This window comes from Acanthaster planci, linkage group LG06 (assembly GCF_054643075.1).
Source record: "Acanthaster planci isolate LZ-2023a linkage group LG06, COTS_SCS, whole genome shotgun sequence".
NCBI classification, from domain to species: domain Eukaryota; kingdom Metazoa; phylum Echinodermata; class Asteroidea; order Valvatida; family Acanthasteridae; genus Acanthaster; species Acanthaster planci.
The window spans coordinates 21,263,610-21,282,044 of NC_141782.1; the positions used below are offsets into that span (position 1 = coordinate 21,263,610).

Below are 18,435 nucleotides of genomic sequence, written 5' to 3' on the forward strand. Positions count from 1 at the left end.
ACGCTTGGTGCAAGTGTTGACACGCATATGGAAATACGCTTTAATTAAAACTTCTGTGTGCGTGTACTTTGGTCCATCTTGTACCATTCTGGTACATATTGTATGAGGATTTTCAGTTACGAGATTTTTGACGATCAGCTTTCAATTTACACAAATGTGCGCAGAAACGCACGCGCATTCGAAGTCTCTTAACATTCTTGCGTACCTGAAACTGCCAATAGAAATATACAGATGCGAAAATGCACGCGCCTCCACGGACATGGTATACTTCCTGAAATGCCTTTGGCCGTCATGTTAAGTCACGTGATAAGCCTCTACTGAGGTTTTCGTATTGTCGACACTGTAATACTGTATTAAGTTAACACTTCTTAAACTTATTCTGACTAGCAGTTCTTAAACATGTTTAAATAATTAATACGCTGAGACTCTTTGTAGATGTTTAGCAATACGGCCGTTTCACAATAGTGCGCCACCAAGAGTTTGCAACGCGTTGGCAAATCACAGTGCGCCAAATTTGTAAACTCAATACGCGCGTTGTGATTGGCCAACGCGTTGCAAACTTTTAGTGGCGCTCTATTGTGAATCGCCCGTATTGAGTGTGGACATTAAGAATTAAACACGTAATGCCAAACTTAAACGTGTTTACGACCTGATGCCCAAATTTTGTCGACCAAAACTCAAAACTGATTATCTCATTAGGTCTGTACCGTTGTGGGTGTAATAATTCAGTGCTTCGGGAGTGAAAGACGAAGACAAAAATATTGAGTTCACAAGAAGTTCGCAATCGAACTGCAGGATCTCTTTGACAAAATTGCAAAGAGGCGTGTAAATTCCTGGTATGTAACCCCGAGGCTGTACGTTATGTCATGTTTAAATCACATGTACATCCATGTATACTTGTCAAATGGAAGCACTTCGAATGGAAGTAAAATATAAGTGCTGTATATGCTTAATATTCAATCAATGTATTCATTTGTTTTCTGACAGTAAGTAGTAAGCTACTTAGTTCCCTGAAGCTGTGGCCAGGTGGAAACATTTGAGGGGGGTAACTCGTCAAGCTCCTTTAGTGAAAACTGCATTTCGCTGGTTCCCAAACAATTATTCCACTTCCATGGCTCTTTTCAATCGATGAGGATGTGCTTCTGTTCCAGGTGTCCAAACTTGACGAAAGATCATGCATGGTCATGTAAAAGCTATTTTCCTTGGACACTGAACACAAAATTGCTGCTCTGTTGAGGGGCATTGTTGTTAATTAAAGTGCTGCTGATAAAGTCTTGGGCCAAGACTAGTTTAAGATCGGTCATCCTGTGTCATTGGCTGTATATTATGGAGGCGGAATGGGACATTTTTGATTTACAAGAGAAATGTGAAAGAGCATATATGGCTCATGTACATGAAACATGAACATGTAACGAAGAAACTATTTCAACGTTATGATGGTGATGGCATCACTCTTCTCCTAAGGTTCTCGCTCATCAACTCTTTTGATTTCAACACAAATGGTGAAAGCTACGCAACAAAGCAGTCACCGTACATAAATTTGTTCCGTAAATTGGGGGTGGGGTGGGGGAATGGGGAAAGGTGGGGGGTAACTTGCCCGGATCTTTTAAATAATTGTTTTGCCTTTTTGAGTGATATTGAATGCATTTTAGTCGTTGGAAGTCTGAAACATTCTGCACGATCCGCTTTAATGTTTGTTCACCACAAAACGAGAGGAGGATTCAATACCCCTCCCCCCAAGTGAGGGGATAAATACCCCCCCCATCTCCCAAGATTTACGCCCGTGGTTACTGGGGTACGTACTTAAGACCGAGGGTATTAGCTTTATGGAAAATTAATGAAAATTAAATTATTAAATATTAATTCACCAATACCAGTTTCCAACACGACTTTTTCATTCCAACCAAAAACTGAACTAGAAACGAGTCCACGAGGTTTGGCCTCGACCTGGACTTCGGTCTATGTGTGCACTCGCGTGCCAACTCATCATCAGGCTTCGTCAGTGAAGAGAGTCATGTGACAACAGTCGTATGGAATTTTCCCATGTCACTTGAAATTCTTAGTTCTGGGATTGTGGCTGCAGAAGTTCGGAATCATATTGTGCAGAAGCCTTTGACTGTGTCTGGTAAAAAAGGTGACCTACAGCTGACAGCAGCGGGATGAGGTTACCGTTGTTAACAACCATTCTGACCGCAGTAGTCATAAGAAGCAACGGACTGAGTAAGTTACCGTAATGTGCAAGTACTAAAAGAGTCCTCTATTATGCCAAAATTCGCGGGGCTTTTTAAAACGAGGTCGTGAAACTCCAGGCAGTAGTTAATGTGAACGTGCTTCGTCGAGATTATCTCTCGAATCCAATTCTATATTCATATCCACATCTATTTGACACCGCTGACTTGTCCCGACTGAGTGTGGCTATCAAGATCAGGCTTGATTAAGGAATATTTATCACAAGGAGGGAGGCTTATATTGAGTTCAATTTCCTTGTAAATTGACCCAATCACTGCAGCCTTCACAAGTTCAAGCAGTGGTTAACCACACGTGCAGTATATAAAATAACTGACACGGTCTCATCGGTGTGGCAAGGCTGCCGATGGGTGTGTGTTTGTTTTTCTGTGTGAACTGCACCTGTCATAATCTCAAGTCGTATGAAAAAGTCACAAAGCATCATCAAAACTGTCTTTTTTGCTTTTTTATTAAGTGTATTTCACTTTCGCGAAGAGAAAAATGTTTGCATGGGCTTATTTGTGAGCAAGAGTGTGATGTCCCTACAATATTGGAATTACCTGTATTTCAGCAACAACCTTTGCCAGAGATTTGGACACTTTGCGATCGTATAAGTCTTTTCCATTGTAACTCGTTTGTATAGTCATCCATTGTATTTTCGCACAAAAGTCTTTGCAGTGAGGGTAGGGATAGGTCCGGTGTTAGAGGTTTTTACTTAGCCAACATTCTGCAAAGACTAACAAAGGAATCTTTTAATCATACGTGATCAGTGCAGTGGCGCATTCCTAGTGATAAAAACCTGGGGCGGATCCAGGAATCTTTTGGGGGGATCGGGGGATCAGATTATATTCTAATTAATGTCCGATCCTTGTGGACGGCAGATACATATGCATTTTGTCGTTTTACTGATGGATTTACCTTCAGACACGCGTTGCTTATTTCCTATTCATCTAACTACGGTACAAAATAAGAACTCATTTAGGAATATCATCTTCCTTAATATTGCTATTAATTTAATTGTTGTTTTCATGTGTGTGTGTCAGGGCGGGGTGGGGGTTGACCCCAACCCTTCCCACGATCCGCACGTGAAGACTGCGAATGTGATTAACATCAATGCGGGAAACGCACGGCACTGGTATTCCACACCCTTTCTTCAGTGATGTCCAGGGTTTGAGCGTGAGGCCGAACTTAATTTTTTCCAAAGTTTTTTCTTCTTCAAAAAAAATGCCCTCTCCCCGAAAGGTGGAAGTATCGTTTCGAAAGTATTAGCCTAGTGCTTTCAATTTCTTTAAAAAATGGCATCATCTAAATCGGAAAGAGTGAAATTAGGGACAAGACGTTTTAGAGTGAAAATCACTCTGAATTTAAACTAAAAAAGGCTGAAAATAGTCCTTTCCAGTGAAACTTCAATTTTTTGGAGTTAATAAATATCACTCTAATTCGTCTGGCCCATAATTTCAATCGGAGGGATTGAATTTTCACTCGAATAGAGTGAATTTTTACTCTTTGGAATCTTTGATTTCATCACCAGAAATGCTCAATTATAAGTAATAAAAATGATATTTACAAATTGCCCTCGGCCATCAGTGCCCTCATAATTAATATTCATAAGTGATATATGACGTTCGTGCTCAAGTTGACCTGATGACTTTGGAGATTTCAACTAAACACAAGCAAACAGAACTGAAACTATAATTAAAGTCCAGATTGTGTCCGTTGGAGTCGATCCAACTCCCCTTATCTCTGGGAATCGAGAAATTAATGAGCCACTTGAAATCTGACACAAATCGCACTCAAAGATTAGACTGAGCAATGTGCATCAGTCTGGACCATTAGTCCAAAAATAACAACCAAGTGTCTGATGCAAAATTAAATTGAAAACCATTGTCACGCAAAGGGCAAGTGAAAAGTACACATCAAAAACGTGTGAACCGAGACCTGCGGGAAAAGGGTGTTTACCTTCTCGCGGCCCCGCTGGATGCAGCCTTCAAGATCTCAGCCAATGTGAGGGTTTATTTCAACTTCTTGGGATCGTAAATGCCTCCTTTGTCACACTAAGGGATCATTATGAGATGGAATAATGGTGAAATGGAACGATTCGGACAAATGTTCCTGGGAAACCGATCGAATTGCATGGGGTTTGGGTGGGTTTCGTGCCTGGGTCCCACGAGGGACAGGCGAGATAGTAAAAAGGTGTTAGTGACTTTTCCTGACGCAACACTGACGTCAGATGGCGGACACCCTTACTTGTGGGTACACAGTGGCCCGAGAGTAAACACAACATGTGACTAGAAGATGTCGCATAACTTATCCAATATTGGTCAATCAACTGCCATATTGATCAATTTACCTTTATGTATGAGGTTTTACGTATTGAAATGATTTGTATTCTTTTCTTCATGTGAACATTTTTTTAATGCCCTTCTTTCGATTTTCAAAAAGCCGCCGTCCTGCATAGCCATGGGCATGTAAAAGGTCAAGAATAAAAAACAACAAGTGTCCATACGATCAGACGGAAGGATATCACGATAAGATGGATGAAAAGGAGATGAACGGATATGAATCAAAATGACCTAAGCGCTTATAAAAGATCGAAAGTGGTGCCATATGCTAAATGTTGATGTTCATTATTTTTAAATCATCCACAAATACGGTATTACTTTTGAGGTCTGTTTTCAAATGTATAATTTTAAGTTCTTAATTGTACACTCTTGTCTGGTTTGCACAGGTCAGTATGACTTACGTCTCGTGGGAGGTAACAATAGTCTAGAGGGCCGAGTTGAGGTGTATGTGAATGGCACGTGGGGAACAGTCTGCGATCAGAAATGGGACTTGGTTGACGCCACAGTCACCTGTAGGCAGCTGGGCTACGGCATGGCTTGGTCAGCCGTTTATGGCGCTTATTTTGGCCAGGGCAGTGGCAAAATAGTTTTTGCCGATGTTGAGTGCCTAGGCTGGGAGGACAATCTTCACAGTTGCCTGATGAACACCTATAACAACTGTACACACTCCCAAGACGCTGGAGTTATTTGCACTGGAACAAATTATACCACAGGTGAATCAAAATGAATTCCCAACTAACCCTGAGTGATGGGGTTCTCATTTGTCTTGAGTATCAAGCCTTATAAAACAATGAAATTGAAATTGATTGCACAAGCAGTGTTGACAGATTTAATCACTGCGCTTTTAATCTCGATTTAACGTCAACAGAGTTTTTATCACTAATTGAATTAAAAGATTTTGAATTTTTTAATGGCAAAAATATTCGGATTTCTTTCCTTTTTCAGCTAGCGTAAAGCTTTTTTTTTACGTTTTTTACTCTCGAAATATGTGGAAAATAGGGGCACAGAGCCATTTAATACCTTTCGATTGTTTTAATGATTTATCATAAAATTAATTTATGTAATTATAAAAAAGAGGCACTGGCTTAGTCAAATGGGACTTTCAATGCTCATTTTAGTAGGATAAGAAATATCGGTTAATACAAAGTAAAACAGAAACCACAGTAGCAATAGGTTCTTCATACATATTTTAACCAAGAATGAGGAAATTCATCAAGGTTTTTCCCCCTCCCCAGAAATTGTGTCCATTCCCAAATTGGTGTTGTTTCAGCCCTTTTTGGACGAAGTGTGAGTGTTTTATATTGTTCTTTTCTTAATCTCTTCAGGTCAGTATGCTGTAGGCCTTGCTTACGGCAGAAACCATCATGAAGGCCGGGTGGTGGTTTTCAACATATCCGCTGATGGTCCAGGGGGAACAGTCTGCGATGCCGAGTGGGACTTGAACGACGCCGCTGTAGTGTGCAGGCAGCTCGGCTACGGCAGGGCTTCCGCTGCCGTTACTGGTGCTTTATTTTTTGGATGGGGCAGCACCGAAATCGTGTTTAATAAGGTCAACTGCAAAGGTACGGAGAGCAGCTTACTGGATTGCCAGCTAAGCATCAGTGAAGACTGCAGTGGATCTTCGGGCGCTGGAGTCATCTGCACCGGTACAGATTATACCACAGGTAAATTGAGAAACACTCGACTCGAGGCGTAGTGACCGTAATTAACTCATTTATACATTTTGACTAAGGGGTTGAAGTTAATATTGCTAGTGGGATGTCTGTAAGTTAGAACTGATGGTAATACTAGTGGGTAATGACGACAAACTGTTTCATAATTTGTGGCTTTCTTATTAAGTGGTTTTGACAACTCTTTATGTCGGGGGAATGTCGAAGTTGTGCTTGTTGCTGTCCATTTTACAGGTCAGACACGGCTCGTGAATGGGACCGACGCCCTATCGGGCCTGGTGGAGGTGTATCTGAACGCTTCTTGGGGAACCGTCTGCGGTGAGGGATGGGATATCGCCGATGGCACGGTGGTGTGTGGGCAGATGGACTACGGCAAGGCTACAGAGGCCAATGGGTGGTTGGCTTTTGGCCCGGGAAAGGGTAATATGGTTTTGGATGGCATCTCCTGTACAGGAAAGGAAAACAACTTAATGGACTGCCCGAGGAACGCCTCTGTGCACGACTGTGACCCATCAAGACCCGCAACTGTAATGTGCTCTACTCCAAGTTAGTTTCAACCTCAAAAATTTCAACACATTCCATCGATCATGCAATGCAGACCAAACTTCAATAAAAATCGACCAATAATATCATTTCGACCGATGACTCAAGGAAAGTCGACCGATAATGTACTAACTGGAAATAACGAACCAGAGGGTAATGACAAGAATACCACGATTAATCATTTATTGCAAAACCATCGGGGGAACCTAGTATCAATTGAACAAAGTAAGGTGTGATTTGAACACCGTATAGGATATTATTTGATACTCACTGGTTGGCATTTTTTAACACTTTGCATAGCTATAATAGATCATTTTCAGTGCGTACAGAAAAGAAGACCCAATGGCACCAGTATCTTTTCTTGTTTGTTGTTTTTTTGTGTTTATTTGCTGTTTACTGCAGCCTGGAATGTGCATTGCGCCCATGAGGGGATCGATCTCTAATTTGTTACATTCTTATTGGTAGTACCATCATCGACAGCAGCACAAACATTTATGCTTTGAGTTTGGAAACTAGACGCTGAACCTTTTAAAACTTGTTTCCCCTATTCTTACATTGTTTGTAGATAGGTTTGACCTACGGCTACGGAATGGAAGTAGCTACCTGGAGGGCCGCGTTGAGATGTACAAGAACGGTGTTTGGTGGATAGTCTGCGATGAAGGGTGGGATATCGTTGATGCCATGGTAACGTGCCGGCAGCTGGGTTACGGGAAGGCTACCTCTGCCCCTAGATCGGCATTTTTTGGAAACGGCAAGGGGTGGAAAGGTATGGGTCCCGTAAACTGCGACGGAACGGAAAGCAAGTTGCACTACTGTACACAGGAGACATTCCCTGATCCCTGTTACGCCGCCGGAGCTGTCTGCAGTCATGTAGGTACGAACGATCACGAACATTCCAAGTCTCGGAGGTGGTCTTTATATCTGACTTCAATTTCATGAGTTTAGTCTCTGCAGAGAAGACCTACCACCAAATATAGCTCCGATCCCAGTACTGGAAAGATAACATTGTCAAATATGAGACCATGCAATAGGGTCTGTTCTTTTGATGTCAAAGTTGTTGTTTTTCCTACAAGTAGCTGCTAAAACTATATGGCTGGTCATCGGTACAAAATAAAAACTGTAATTCACAAAGTATTACAAATCTCATGCAGAAGTCACAACACCGGTCCGAAAATAATACACGTACAATGAAATGCTAACAATACAACCCTGTTTAAAATTAATGGGACAGATGTCTTTTCTGAAAGGTAAAATGTATTTAAGGTAAACTTGAAAACTAATCAAAGGGTGACATTTCTGGAAATTTGGCCTCCTGTACAAGTTGTAGGAAAAATACGAGCAGTTTATAAACCATATTCCGGGGACCCTAAATTAATCCCATGGAGAAAGAGCCCAGATTCGGCAAACGGCCCAGGTTCGACAAAAGAATTGAAAGTTAAAGTCTACCTTTAAAGAAAGGCTGTTGAATGAAAGTCATGGATTCGATTCATTCACTTTCGGCTGCTTGCATTATCGCCCCTGGCCGGTCCAAGCCTATGAATTTGCAACCGCTCCATAACGCTTTTATTCCCTTCTCATAAAGTAGGTTTCTAACTTGTTAATTGCCGTGTCAAAGACTGTCTTGTTTGGCTAACAAATAACTGCTTGCCATGCCCATCATTTGACATTTTCCCTCAGATGAATATGACGTTCTACTCGTGGGTGGTAGCAGCACCCTGGAGGGCCGCGTGGAGGTGTACGTCAAAGGTCGTTGGGGAACAATCTGTGATGATCAGAACGGTTGGGGGATGAATGAAGCCAGCGTGGTATGTCGGCAGTTGGGCTTTCGAAGCGCTAAGAGGACTTCAGGATGGGCAGAATTTGGGCAGGGCACAGGAGATATCGTTCTGGGTAACGTCAGGTGCAATGGAACGGAAAGCAACTTACAGCAGTGTGTCTGGCATGAAGACCCTCCGATCTGTTGGCACAACCAGGTGGTAGGCGTGAAGTGTAGCTACGATGAAAGAGGTAGGAAGTACATGTAGGCATTAGATCATTCGCAGGAGCTTTGTTGAAGGTGGACCCAGAAACCGTTGAAGAGCCAAGTTAGACTGGCTCGTTCTCGTCCACAAAGGACCAAGGCATTTTCTGCTAAATATATTTTTCAAAGATTGAGCCCAACCATGCAAAAAAGGAGACAGTGATGACGAACTTCTGGAAATTCGAATGTAACTCCATTATGTGCCTTGACTTTGCTACTTTTACTGTAGTCTGATTTCTTAGCTTTCCCCCAACTCAGGGCCTTTTATTTAAGATTCTCTTGTGTATTACATTAGATTTAACAAAGAAAAGAAATCAAAACACAGCCAATTCACATTAGACATTAATCAGGTACACTGCAAAGAAAAAAGGCCCCATTTAAGAGTAAATTTAGCAGAATTTCCGTTACAGGGGAAAATAATCTTTCCAAGGCATAATATCTTCTTAAATCGTCTTTAATTATATGACCCTCGAAACCACAGGTCTTTTGACAACAATTCGGTGTATTCCAAATAATTTTCACTTTGAAATATATTTACGCTTCATTGAGATTCAAGTGGCCTTTCACCTATGTCAAAAATCCACTGAACAACTCTCCGCAAGATGTGCATATTAAACCAAAATGAAACAAGGGATTTATTCTGTTCTCATGTTTCAATTTTTTTCTGCAGCTGAACATGATGTCGAACTCATCAGTGGCTTTACCGGAAGGTTGGGACGAGTGGAGGTGTACGTTGACGGTACTTGGGGCACGATCTGCGGTGAGGGATGGGATATCGACGATGCTACGGTAGTGTGCTGGCAGCTGGGTTACGGCAAGCCTTCCTCAGCCCCTGGGTGGGGGAATTATGGACAAGGCAGTGGGGACATATACAGTGTTACTTGCAGAGGTACGGAGAGCATGCTGAGCAAATGTGCATGGGATGCAGTACACAACTGTAATCACTCGAAAGACGCCGTGGCTATCTGTAGCACACCAGGTAACCAACGTAGGAACTAATCATTATTTACGCTGCTTCTGTTTTTTTTACTGGAACATTTTCCAGACATTGTGCACCTCGAAAGATCACTACTAGGTGTACATTGTAAAGGGTTTGTGCGCATTTGCACTGACGGTGAATCTAAGCTTATGTTGCTATGGTTTTCTTTAGATGATTATGATGTGCGTCTTGTGGATGGAACCAATAAGCTGGAGGGGCGAGTGGAGGTGTATTTAGATGGGACTTGGGGTACTATCTGCGATGACGGTTGGGATATAAACGATGCCACGGTAGTGTGCAGGCAGCTTGGTTACGGTGGCGCTACCTCAGCCCTAAACGAGGCACGCTTTGGTCGAGGCAGTGGGGATATCAAATTGACAAACGTAGCTTGCTCGGCAGCACAGAAAAGCTTGTCCGATTGTCCAAAGAGTTATTCCACATATATTTGCAGCCATTTTGAGGATGCTGGAGTCGTCTGCAAAGAAAAGAATACCGCAGGTTTGCTGATTTGTTTTCACTCATGCTTTGCGCACACATTGCTTTTGTACCTTACCACTGGATATATTCATTCTCGCTGGCGAACATGTTATCGATTTAAACAAAATTTATGTTTTCCATGCCAAATTATTGTTTGTATTTGAGAAATTATCGTGATTACTTCCGAATTGATCTGCTTAATTGCACGTCATTATCTTGGCAACCATAATCAAATAACTGTATGCGCAGCAAAAGCTTCGGTGTTAATTAACGATGGCCAAGGATAACAATGGCATTAACACTGAAGTTTTGGCACTGCTTGTAAATATTTATAGATTTTATTCTTTTAACAGAAGAAGGATCTGTGCGATTGGTTGACGGGGCTTCACTCTACGAAGGGCGTGTGGAGATAAACTTAGGCGGGATATGGGGAACGATTTGCGATCGAAATGGTTATTGGGGTAAAGATGAAGCTGATGTTGTCTGTGGTCAGCTTGGTTACAGCTACGCTAAGTCGTCAAAGAAGGGTGAGTTTTTACTGCACGGATACACCCAAACGTTCTACACAATAAGCCTTTTGCGAGTAAAATTTGAGTAAAAGCGGATCTCGTGATTTGGGGAAAGCTTTTGCTTAGTTACCGGCACATAAGAGACACCCTGCACCTACACACCCTCTTCTGTCTTCAGATATAAGGCTTAGGTTGCGTAGTGTGTTGGGCATTGGCCATGAAATTAATATTGCATGGCTGGTTCTACGGTCTTCGTGCTACTCATAATGTTCTTGCAGTTTGCCATCCATTCTCATCCTTTACGATTAGCATCACACAGAGACCACCCAGCTCACTGTTTTCATTGCCCACAGAAAATTTTAAAACTGTTCTGAGAAAACTACTTCGTTCTGGCAAAAAGAAATACCATTTGTCTTCTGTTTTCGAACAGCCCTAAGAATATTACATGTATCTCTCTGTGGCTAAAACCTCGTTGTGGCAGACTAGACTGTACAGCCAATCACTCTTTATGCCATTTTCAAAACAATGTCGCACTCGGATATGATAGGCCTAGTAATATTATTTACCCCTTTCCTCTGATTATTAATAAAACCTTATTATTTCAAGTATAAAAGTGAATGCCGCAATGATAGCGTTATCATTATTTTGTCCTGATTTTAGAGTACATTGGTACAGGGACTGCTCCTATCTTAATTGGTAGCGTGATCTGTTACGGTTACGAGAGCAAGTTGGATGACTGTTATTATAACTACTTTACGAGCTCATGTACTCATGAAGATGACGTCGGGGTGGAATGCAACCAACCGGGCTGTAAGTTTATCGCTGGGACTTGAAGGTCTTGCATTTTTAGCATTGTAATTTTTGTTTCATTTCGACAGTTATATGCAGAAAAATATCGAACCTGAATGAAATATATGGGATTGTGTTTGAAGTACAGCCAAGAGGAGACAAGTAGGTATTGGAGAAAACGACTCATGTTTCGAAACAAAATCAATTATTGCATTCTAAATGAAACTGAAAAAATTGGCCTGATTATCGAGTCTATGCCAACGCCGTTTACCAAGGCCTGCTTTATTGAGGAATATTACCACACAACCATACGATGGCCAGCACCTGTGATATATGGTACAGCAGAAAGCTTCTTTTCTTTTTAAGAGCGGAGCAAGGGAGTCAGAATGGCATTCTTTCAGAATTTTCAAAAATCGATTTCACAGTACGACTTCCCTACAGCCTGATGTAACATTCTTCAACAAGGGTTAATTACTGGTACTCCGGTCGTTTTGGACTCGAAAAATTGTGAAAATGCACTCTGATTGTCTTTGGCCATTCTATTTACTCTGAACAAAGCATATCCTTACCATCCAGTATTTTTAAATGCGTATACAAAGCATGTAAACGTCTCTCTGTAGAATGAGACATGCATAATTTGACCAAAGAGATCTTAACTTTTGTTTATGAGATCCCAACTCTTGATATCACACGACGCCATTCTCACCGTTAATCCGTGTTCCCTCTCCCCGTATAGCTTGGTCCACAACAGCTATTGTGGCTATGGCCATCGGTGGGATTTTCGCTCTTGTTCTCCTGTTCAGTTTGGGTGTCAAGCTTTACAGGCCATCTGTCACACACTCGCCTGGGGTGCCACAGGTAGGTTACATTTTGTAATACCATATTTTGATCCTCGATGACGTTTTTTGACCAGGCGCGAATCTTGGGTGCGGGGCGGGGAATATAAAAAAAGTGACTAAAGTCAGTGCACCTGTACCATTGTCAACAATGTGTATCATGTAGTTTCATTATTGTTTCTGAATGTCCGCATGAGATATTATAATGAGATATTAAAATAAATTTCCAGCCTACCCACCCCCCTTGGAAAAATTCATGGATCCGCCCCTGTTGACGCCTGCGGATGTGAAGACATTTTTGGCTGCTTTTCTTATATTACTTTAATAATTATTCACTTTTCGGGATACTGTTCCCCTGGATCCAAATGCGGAGTCCTATCTTTGAGCTTTGCTCTTTACAAACAACTTAGCGGCTACAAGCACCTTGATCTGATGGACAGTAACGTCTCCTCAGGCAGGATTCAAGACTACGACTCCCTTTTATCACACATTCATTGTTCTTGCTGGGATTGGATTGACACTGAATGTTGAAGTCACACCTATAAAAAGAATAACAGCTGAATTCCAAGGCCGTGTCCGAAACGGGCTTCCAGAGCTACGGCTAGGTCTATTGTCTACGCGTCTCCACACATTTCCAATGGAGCGAAGACCTAGACCTAGCTCTAGACATGAGATTCGGATGCAGCCCAAGGCCGTGTCCGAAAAGGGCTTCCGGAGCTACGGCTAGGTCTATTGTCTACGCGTCTCCACACCTTTCCAATGGAGCGAAGACCTAGACTTAGCTCTAGACAAGAGATTCAGATGGAGCCTACGTTTTGCCCGTTCTGTGGGTGAATGCAGCCCTCTCACTGAAAGATTTGATGATTTCGGTTTTGTCAGTATATTCTATACTATAATATTATAAAGTGCTATGTCTTGGTATGCTTTGTAATGCTGTGAATTTATTGAGTTATGGCAAACGCTCTATTACACTCTATTATTTCAAACACTCAATTCCACCGTATTGATGCTGTTAAAAGAAAGAAGAATTAGAGGGCGTGGCTCAGATGTACGCTGCTTAAAAAATACACAAGTGCCTTAATACTCGAGTAACGTTGTGTATTTGGATCCTTGTTAGCGACCATGAGAAGATGTACTAGACTACCACCTTGGCCCAAACCAACTCAACCCAATCTCAGTACATCAGTACATATTTTCTTCCTTGACAGGTCTCTAGTCGGTCTCGTACATCCCACGATGATATTGTGGGACTTGCCCGGGCAACATCTCAAGACGACAGTGTGTCCGACTCTTACAGAGACCTTCCTCCGTCATACCGTGACGTCATTAGCGGAACATCAGCCTACCCAGTGGTCCATACAGGCGGTCCTTCCTCGTTGACTACGCCTAGTCTTCCAGATCCTCCTGCTAGCCAGCTCCGTCCCCCCAGCCCGCGATGTCTCACCCGCGATGTCCCATAAACCCCCCCCCCTGCGTTAGGAAACACGCTCGATCGATAACCACCCAACCGATGAACTCCCCTCATATCTAGTGTTGTAGATATGGCATACCACCCAGTAACAACAGAGAACTCTTTGGCTCTTTTTGCTTGGCTTTGATCGTAATTCTAACACCAAACATCTTGCATAATCGTGATTTTTAAATGGTTGGGTATGACATTTTGCTACAGTAAAATCCAACTCAAAACAGTTAGTAATGATGTAGATTTACAAAATTAAAAGTGGATGTGGGAATAAAACACACAAAAGGCAGATGAAAGCGATTGGAATATTTGTAAAAAGGGGTTTATAACAGGATTTTCATCATTAACAATGAAACCGATTTACCTGCTAAAAGGCGTTTCTGTATTTCAGTGACAAAAAAGATACAGTTGTTATATATTGAAACAAATATGTGCAAAGAAGCCTTAAGGCACCTTTTTGTATGTACGTTGTTTGGGTGTGTTACGTACACCATGCGTTTTACTTTCACGGACACACAAATCGCGTGTGCGTTACATTTGGCCATCAAAATCGGCCTGGGAGCGATTTTGACGGATACGCAACGCTTGGTGCAAGTGTTGACACGCATATGGAAATACGCCTTAAAACTTGTGTGTGCGTGCACTTTGATCCATTTTGTACCATTCTGGTACATATTGTAAGAGGATTTTCAGTTACGAGACTTTTGACGGTCAGCTTTCAATTTACACAGATGTGCGCAGAAACACACGCGCATTCGAAGTCTTTGAACATTCTGGCGTACGTGAAACTGCCAATCGAAATATACAGATGCGAAAATGCACGCGCCTCCACGGACATGGTATACTTCCTGAAATGCCTTTGGCCGTCATGTTACGTCACGTGATAAACCTCTACTGAGGTTTTCGTATTGTCGACACTGTAACACTTCGTAAACTTATACTGACCAGTAATTTTTAAACATGTTTAAATAGGCTAAGACTCTTTGTAGATCTTTAACAATTGATGTGGACATTAAGAATTGAACACGTAATGCCAAACTTCTTATTAAACGTGTTTACGACCTGATGCCCAAATTTTCTCGACCAATACTCAACACTGATTATCTCAGTAGGTCTGTACCGTTGTGGGTGTAATAATTCAGTGCTTCGGGAGTGAAAGACGAAGACAAAAATGTTGAGTTCACAAGAAGTTCGCAATCGAACCGCAGGATCTCTTTGATAATATTGCAAAGAGGCGTGTAAATTCCTGGTATGTAACCCCGGGGCTGTACGTTATGTCATGCTTGAATCACATGTACATCCATGTACACTTGTATTTCCGCGCACCGAAAGGAAGTAAAAAACGTGCTATGCTTTATATTCAATCATTGTGTTCGTTTGGTTTCTTACGGCCTCGCCTTTAAGTCCCAGCCAGATACTATTGCCAGTATAAGAAATATAGACTAAATATGTGCTCAGGTATCCGCCCTGCGCAGAAGCAGCTCGGCCCTCATCGGTTAAAAAGAGCCATGCTGATTGGGAATGTTCATTTTGTTGATAGCGATGACTGCAACACTTTGGTTTCATAGTCGCTCGTGAACCGGCAATGCGCGGTTACTACCAAAGGAGCATCCGTTGCTATGAAAATTGCGCCCAGGCTCTCTTGGTCTAGCTCGGGGCCCATTATACAGCATGGTTTGAGGGGAAGTAGAATTAGGGTGGTCCTGAGGTGCAGATCAGCTTGACTACCTTTCGATGTGAAGCTGATGAAGGTAGTTAAGCTGATATACACTTAAGGATCAGTAATTCCTACTATTTGCCAGAAATAAGTCAGGGGCGTATCTAGCGTATCTAGCTTCTGGTGTTGGTCCAAAATGGTCATGGGCCTACTGACTATTTTGGGGGATGATTTTTCTCTGGAGAAAAATATCTTCAAAAGTCATTGGTTAAGCCACTGAAAATTGAAAGGAAAATGAAAGATGAGGAATTGAGCTTTAATTTGATATGTGTCTTGAACACGTGTGAAACTAGTGAGTATTTTTCCTGAATTTTTAGAAGTGGGGATATTTACTGTTGTCACTGTTGTCTATGGCAACTGATTTACTGGTCTGCACCCCTACTAGAGCAACCCACGAATTAGTCTGGTCCCTTGAACAAATTGTCAAAACATTGCTTTCCATGGGTTGCTAACACTGAAAGGGGCACCAAAATGGGTTTGGCTATTAGAATATTTGGTGGGGATTGAAACCCTCTCGTTTCCTGTAGCGATGGTACAAGATTACATTCAGGAAAATTTAGGAAATTTGGCAATTTTCTTGCTCGATTCCCTTCAAAACTTGGCAAGTGTTTAAACTAGCACTGGAAGATGATGCAGAATTATGACGTCATAATAACGCCAATAGAAGGCATGGACAGGACGACAAAGTTGAATTTTTCATAGTCCCGTACCTCTTGGACTGTTATTCCGTTCGGAATTAAACTTGGTGTGGACCCAAAGAGAGATGCCTTCTATTCTAACATTAGAATGACGTAATGATGACGTCACTACTTCTGTTTTTGTGTTTTTCCCCTCATTTGATCAAACTAGTTTTTAAGTCTCCGCTCAATAATACAAGGTTCCCAAAAAATCCTTTTTGAAAGACCTCGGGTAGGTGAAGTTCCTTAATGCGCAGCTTGTTCAGAAACTTCGTGACGTCATGATATTGTCTTTAAAACTACGATTCTTGATGTGCCTATAAGAGAACACGCGATTGCTGTGAATCTTGGTATACTCCATGTATATATTCACCATGACAAATCACGTGGTACTACCTTAAATTTGCATTCTTTACAGGCTAATTTTTCGGAAACTCACCATGGGGTCTAATTCAATGTCAGCATGTTTTTAGGTAGTGAATTCTGTTGTTAAAAGTTAGGAAAGCCTTGCGTTCTCTGCAAAACCGACGCAAACTCTAGTTTAATTCAACTTAGTTTCTCTGCGTTCTCTGCAAAACCGACGCAAACTCTAGTTTAATTCAAATTAGTTCAATATATCATAATAACACAATGACATTATTTTTGCATTGAAATCAATCCATGAGTTTTCTTTTTCTGATTCTGCAAAGTTTCAAATAACACTGTTCTTTTTTTAAAACTCCTTGTGATGCGCAAGCGTCTAAAAGCTGAAACTGGGGATTTGTGGGAGGCAGTGGGATCCTACCTCTGTTGGAGGTTTGTGACCAGGTTGGTTCCCTTGCAGGTTTATGTTGGAAGCCACCCATTCCTGAGTGATAGAATCCCCTGCCTCCCAGCTCAGAAACTTCTGCTCATAGGGCAGGCCAAATGCCTTGAAGACCGTCGACAGGATGGCTTTAGGATCTCGAAGGAGGTCATCGGCGTCAACGATGATCGCCTCTCGATCATGGGTCTCCTTCACGTAGTCGAAGAAGCTACTAACTTCTCCGAAGCTGTAACCCGGTGGAAACATCTGAGGGGGTAACTCGTCAAGCTTGAAGGCATCCTCAGATGCATTGACAAAGAACTGGAAAACCTTCTTCCAAGACGATAAGACCTTCAGTGGATGACGGATGAGGAGCACGTCGCAGTAACCGTTAGTGATGATGTATCGCTTATATTCGGGATTGCGTAAGTTATATCTTTGAAGAAAATGTACCTTTTATATAGGAACATATTTGGTGATTACAGTGCTGTAGCATCTCATCACAATTGTGATTCCTGTCAAAGATAGACTTCTAAATTACTTGTCGGAGCTCAGAGATGAAATACGTATCCAGTTTCGGGAATCTCAAAACTGAAACAATTGTACCTTCACATTCACCATCGTCATCGTGCATAGTCTTGGCCCAAAACGTGTTTAAACTCTTCCAGCAGTAGTTTGCCACAAACATAGTTTTTAATCCATGAAAATCGCTCATGTTGGCAGAGGAAAGCCATCTTGACGAATGCTACCGTTAGTACAGTTTTCTGATCCTAAATGAATATTCAGATCACCAGAAAATTTACGAACGTTGAGTGGTTCCTAGGAAAAGTTGGGGGAAAACAAAGAACACAATTATGCTAGTGCTGTAGAATTCTCAAGACGTTAGTGCGAGCTAGTGGATTTACGTCTTGGGCCAAGACTAGTTAAATAGATGAAACGATCTAGGGTCAAAGTTAAAAATACCATTGCGCAATCGAGACAAAAAAAACCACGGGCGATTCACGACGGGCGGCGCACGACGCACGACGGCAGATATGGAATTCCATACCTAAGGCTTGGGCGTTAGTCGCATCCATTCTTCTGAGCCGGCCTTAAGTAACCTGCGTTTAAGGCTTAAACGCACGTTTAAGACCAGCCAAGCACATATTTATTCCCTCATGTAACAAGCAATACACTGTGGCCGCACTTTATCAGAAAAACGACTAAGTCGGTCTGCTATTCTTCCATTGGACATCAGGCAGCAGATGGAGATGATAACGGATATATAATCGTACATTTTTACCGAGAACAAATTTGCTTTTGGTTTATTTATCAACTTGCACAACTATTACGGTCACCACCATTTTGTCCTTTGCACATAGGCTTACATAACTTTGTCGGGCGCCGCCTCTGCCCTGAACAGGT

General features: G+C 42.0%; 1 protein-coding gene across 2 annotated transcripts; it reads left to right on the forward strand.

The window, feature by feature from the left end:
- The first annotated feature begins 1,997 nt into the window (after positions 1–1,997).
- On the forward strand, positions 1,998–15,217 carry LOC110986631 (scavenger receptor cysteine-rich domain-containing protein DMBT1-like). Of its 2 annotated transcripts, XM_022248651.2 has the most exons (12): positions 1,999–2,220; positions 4,955–5,281; positions 5,894–6,232; positions 6,473–6,784; positions 7,347–7,655; positions 8,459–8,788; positions 9,472–9,780; positions 9,952–10,278; positions 10,611–10,784; positions 11,427–11,576; positions 12,292–12,413; positions 13,600–15,217. In XM_022248651.2, exons 1-12 carry the CDS (start codon positions 2,160–2,162, stop codon positions 13,849–13,851), a joined length of 3,012 nt encoding a protein of 1,003 aa, XP_022104343.2. In that variant the 5' UTR covers positions 1,999–2,159; the 3' UTR covers positions 13,852–15,217. The 2 variants fall into 2 exon arrangements, with proteins under 2 accessions (XP_086994318.1, XP_022104343.2); XM_087138192.1 differs by lacking the exon at positions 9,952–10,278 and having other exon boundaries at positions 1,998–2,220.
- The last annotated feature ends 3,218 nt before the right edge of the window (positions 15,218–18,435 follow it).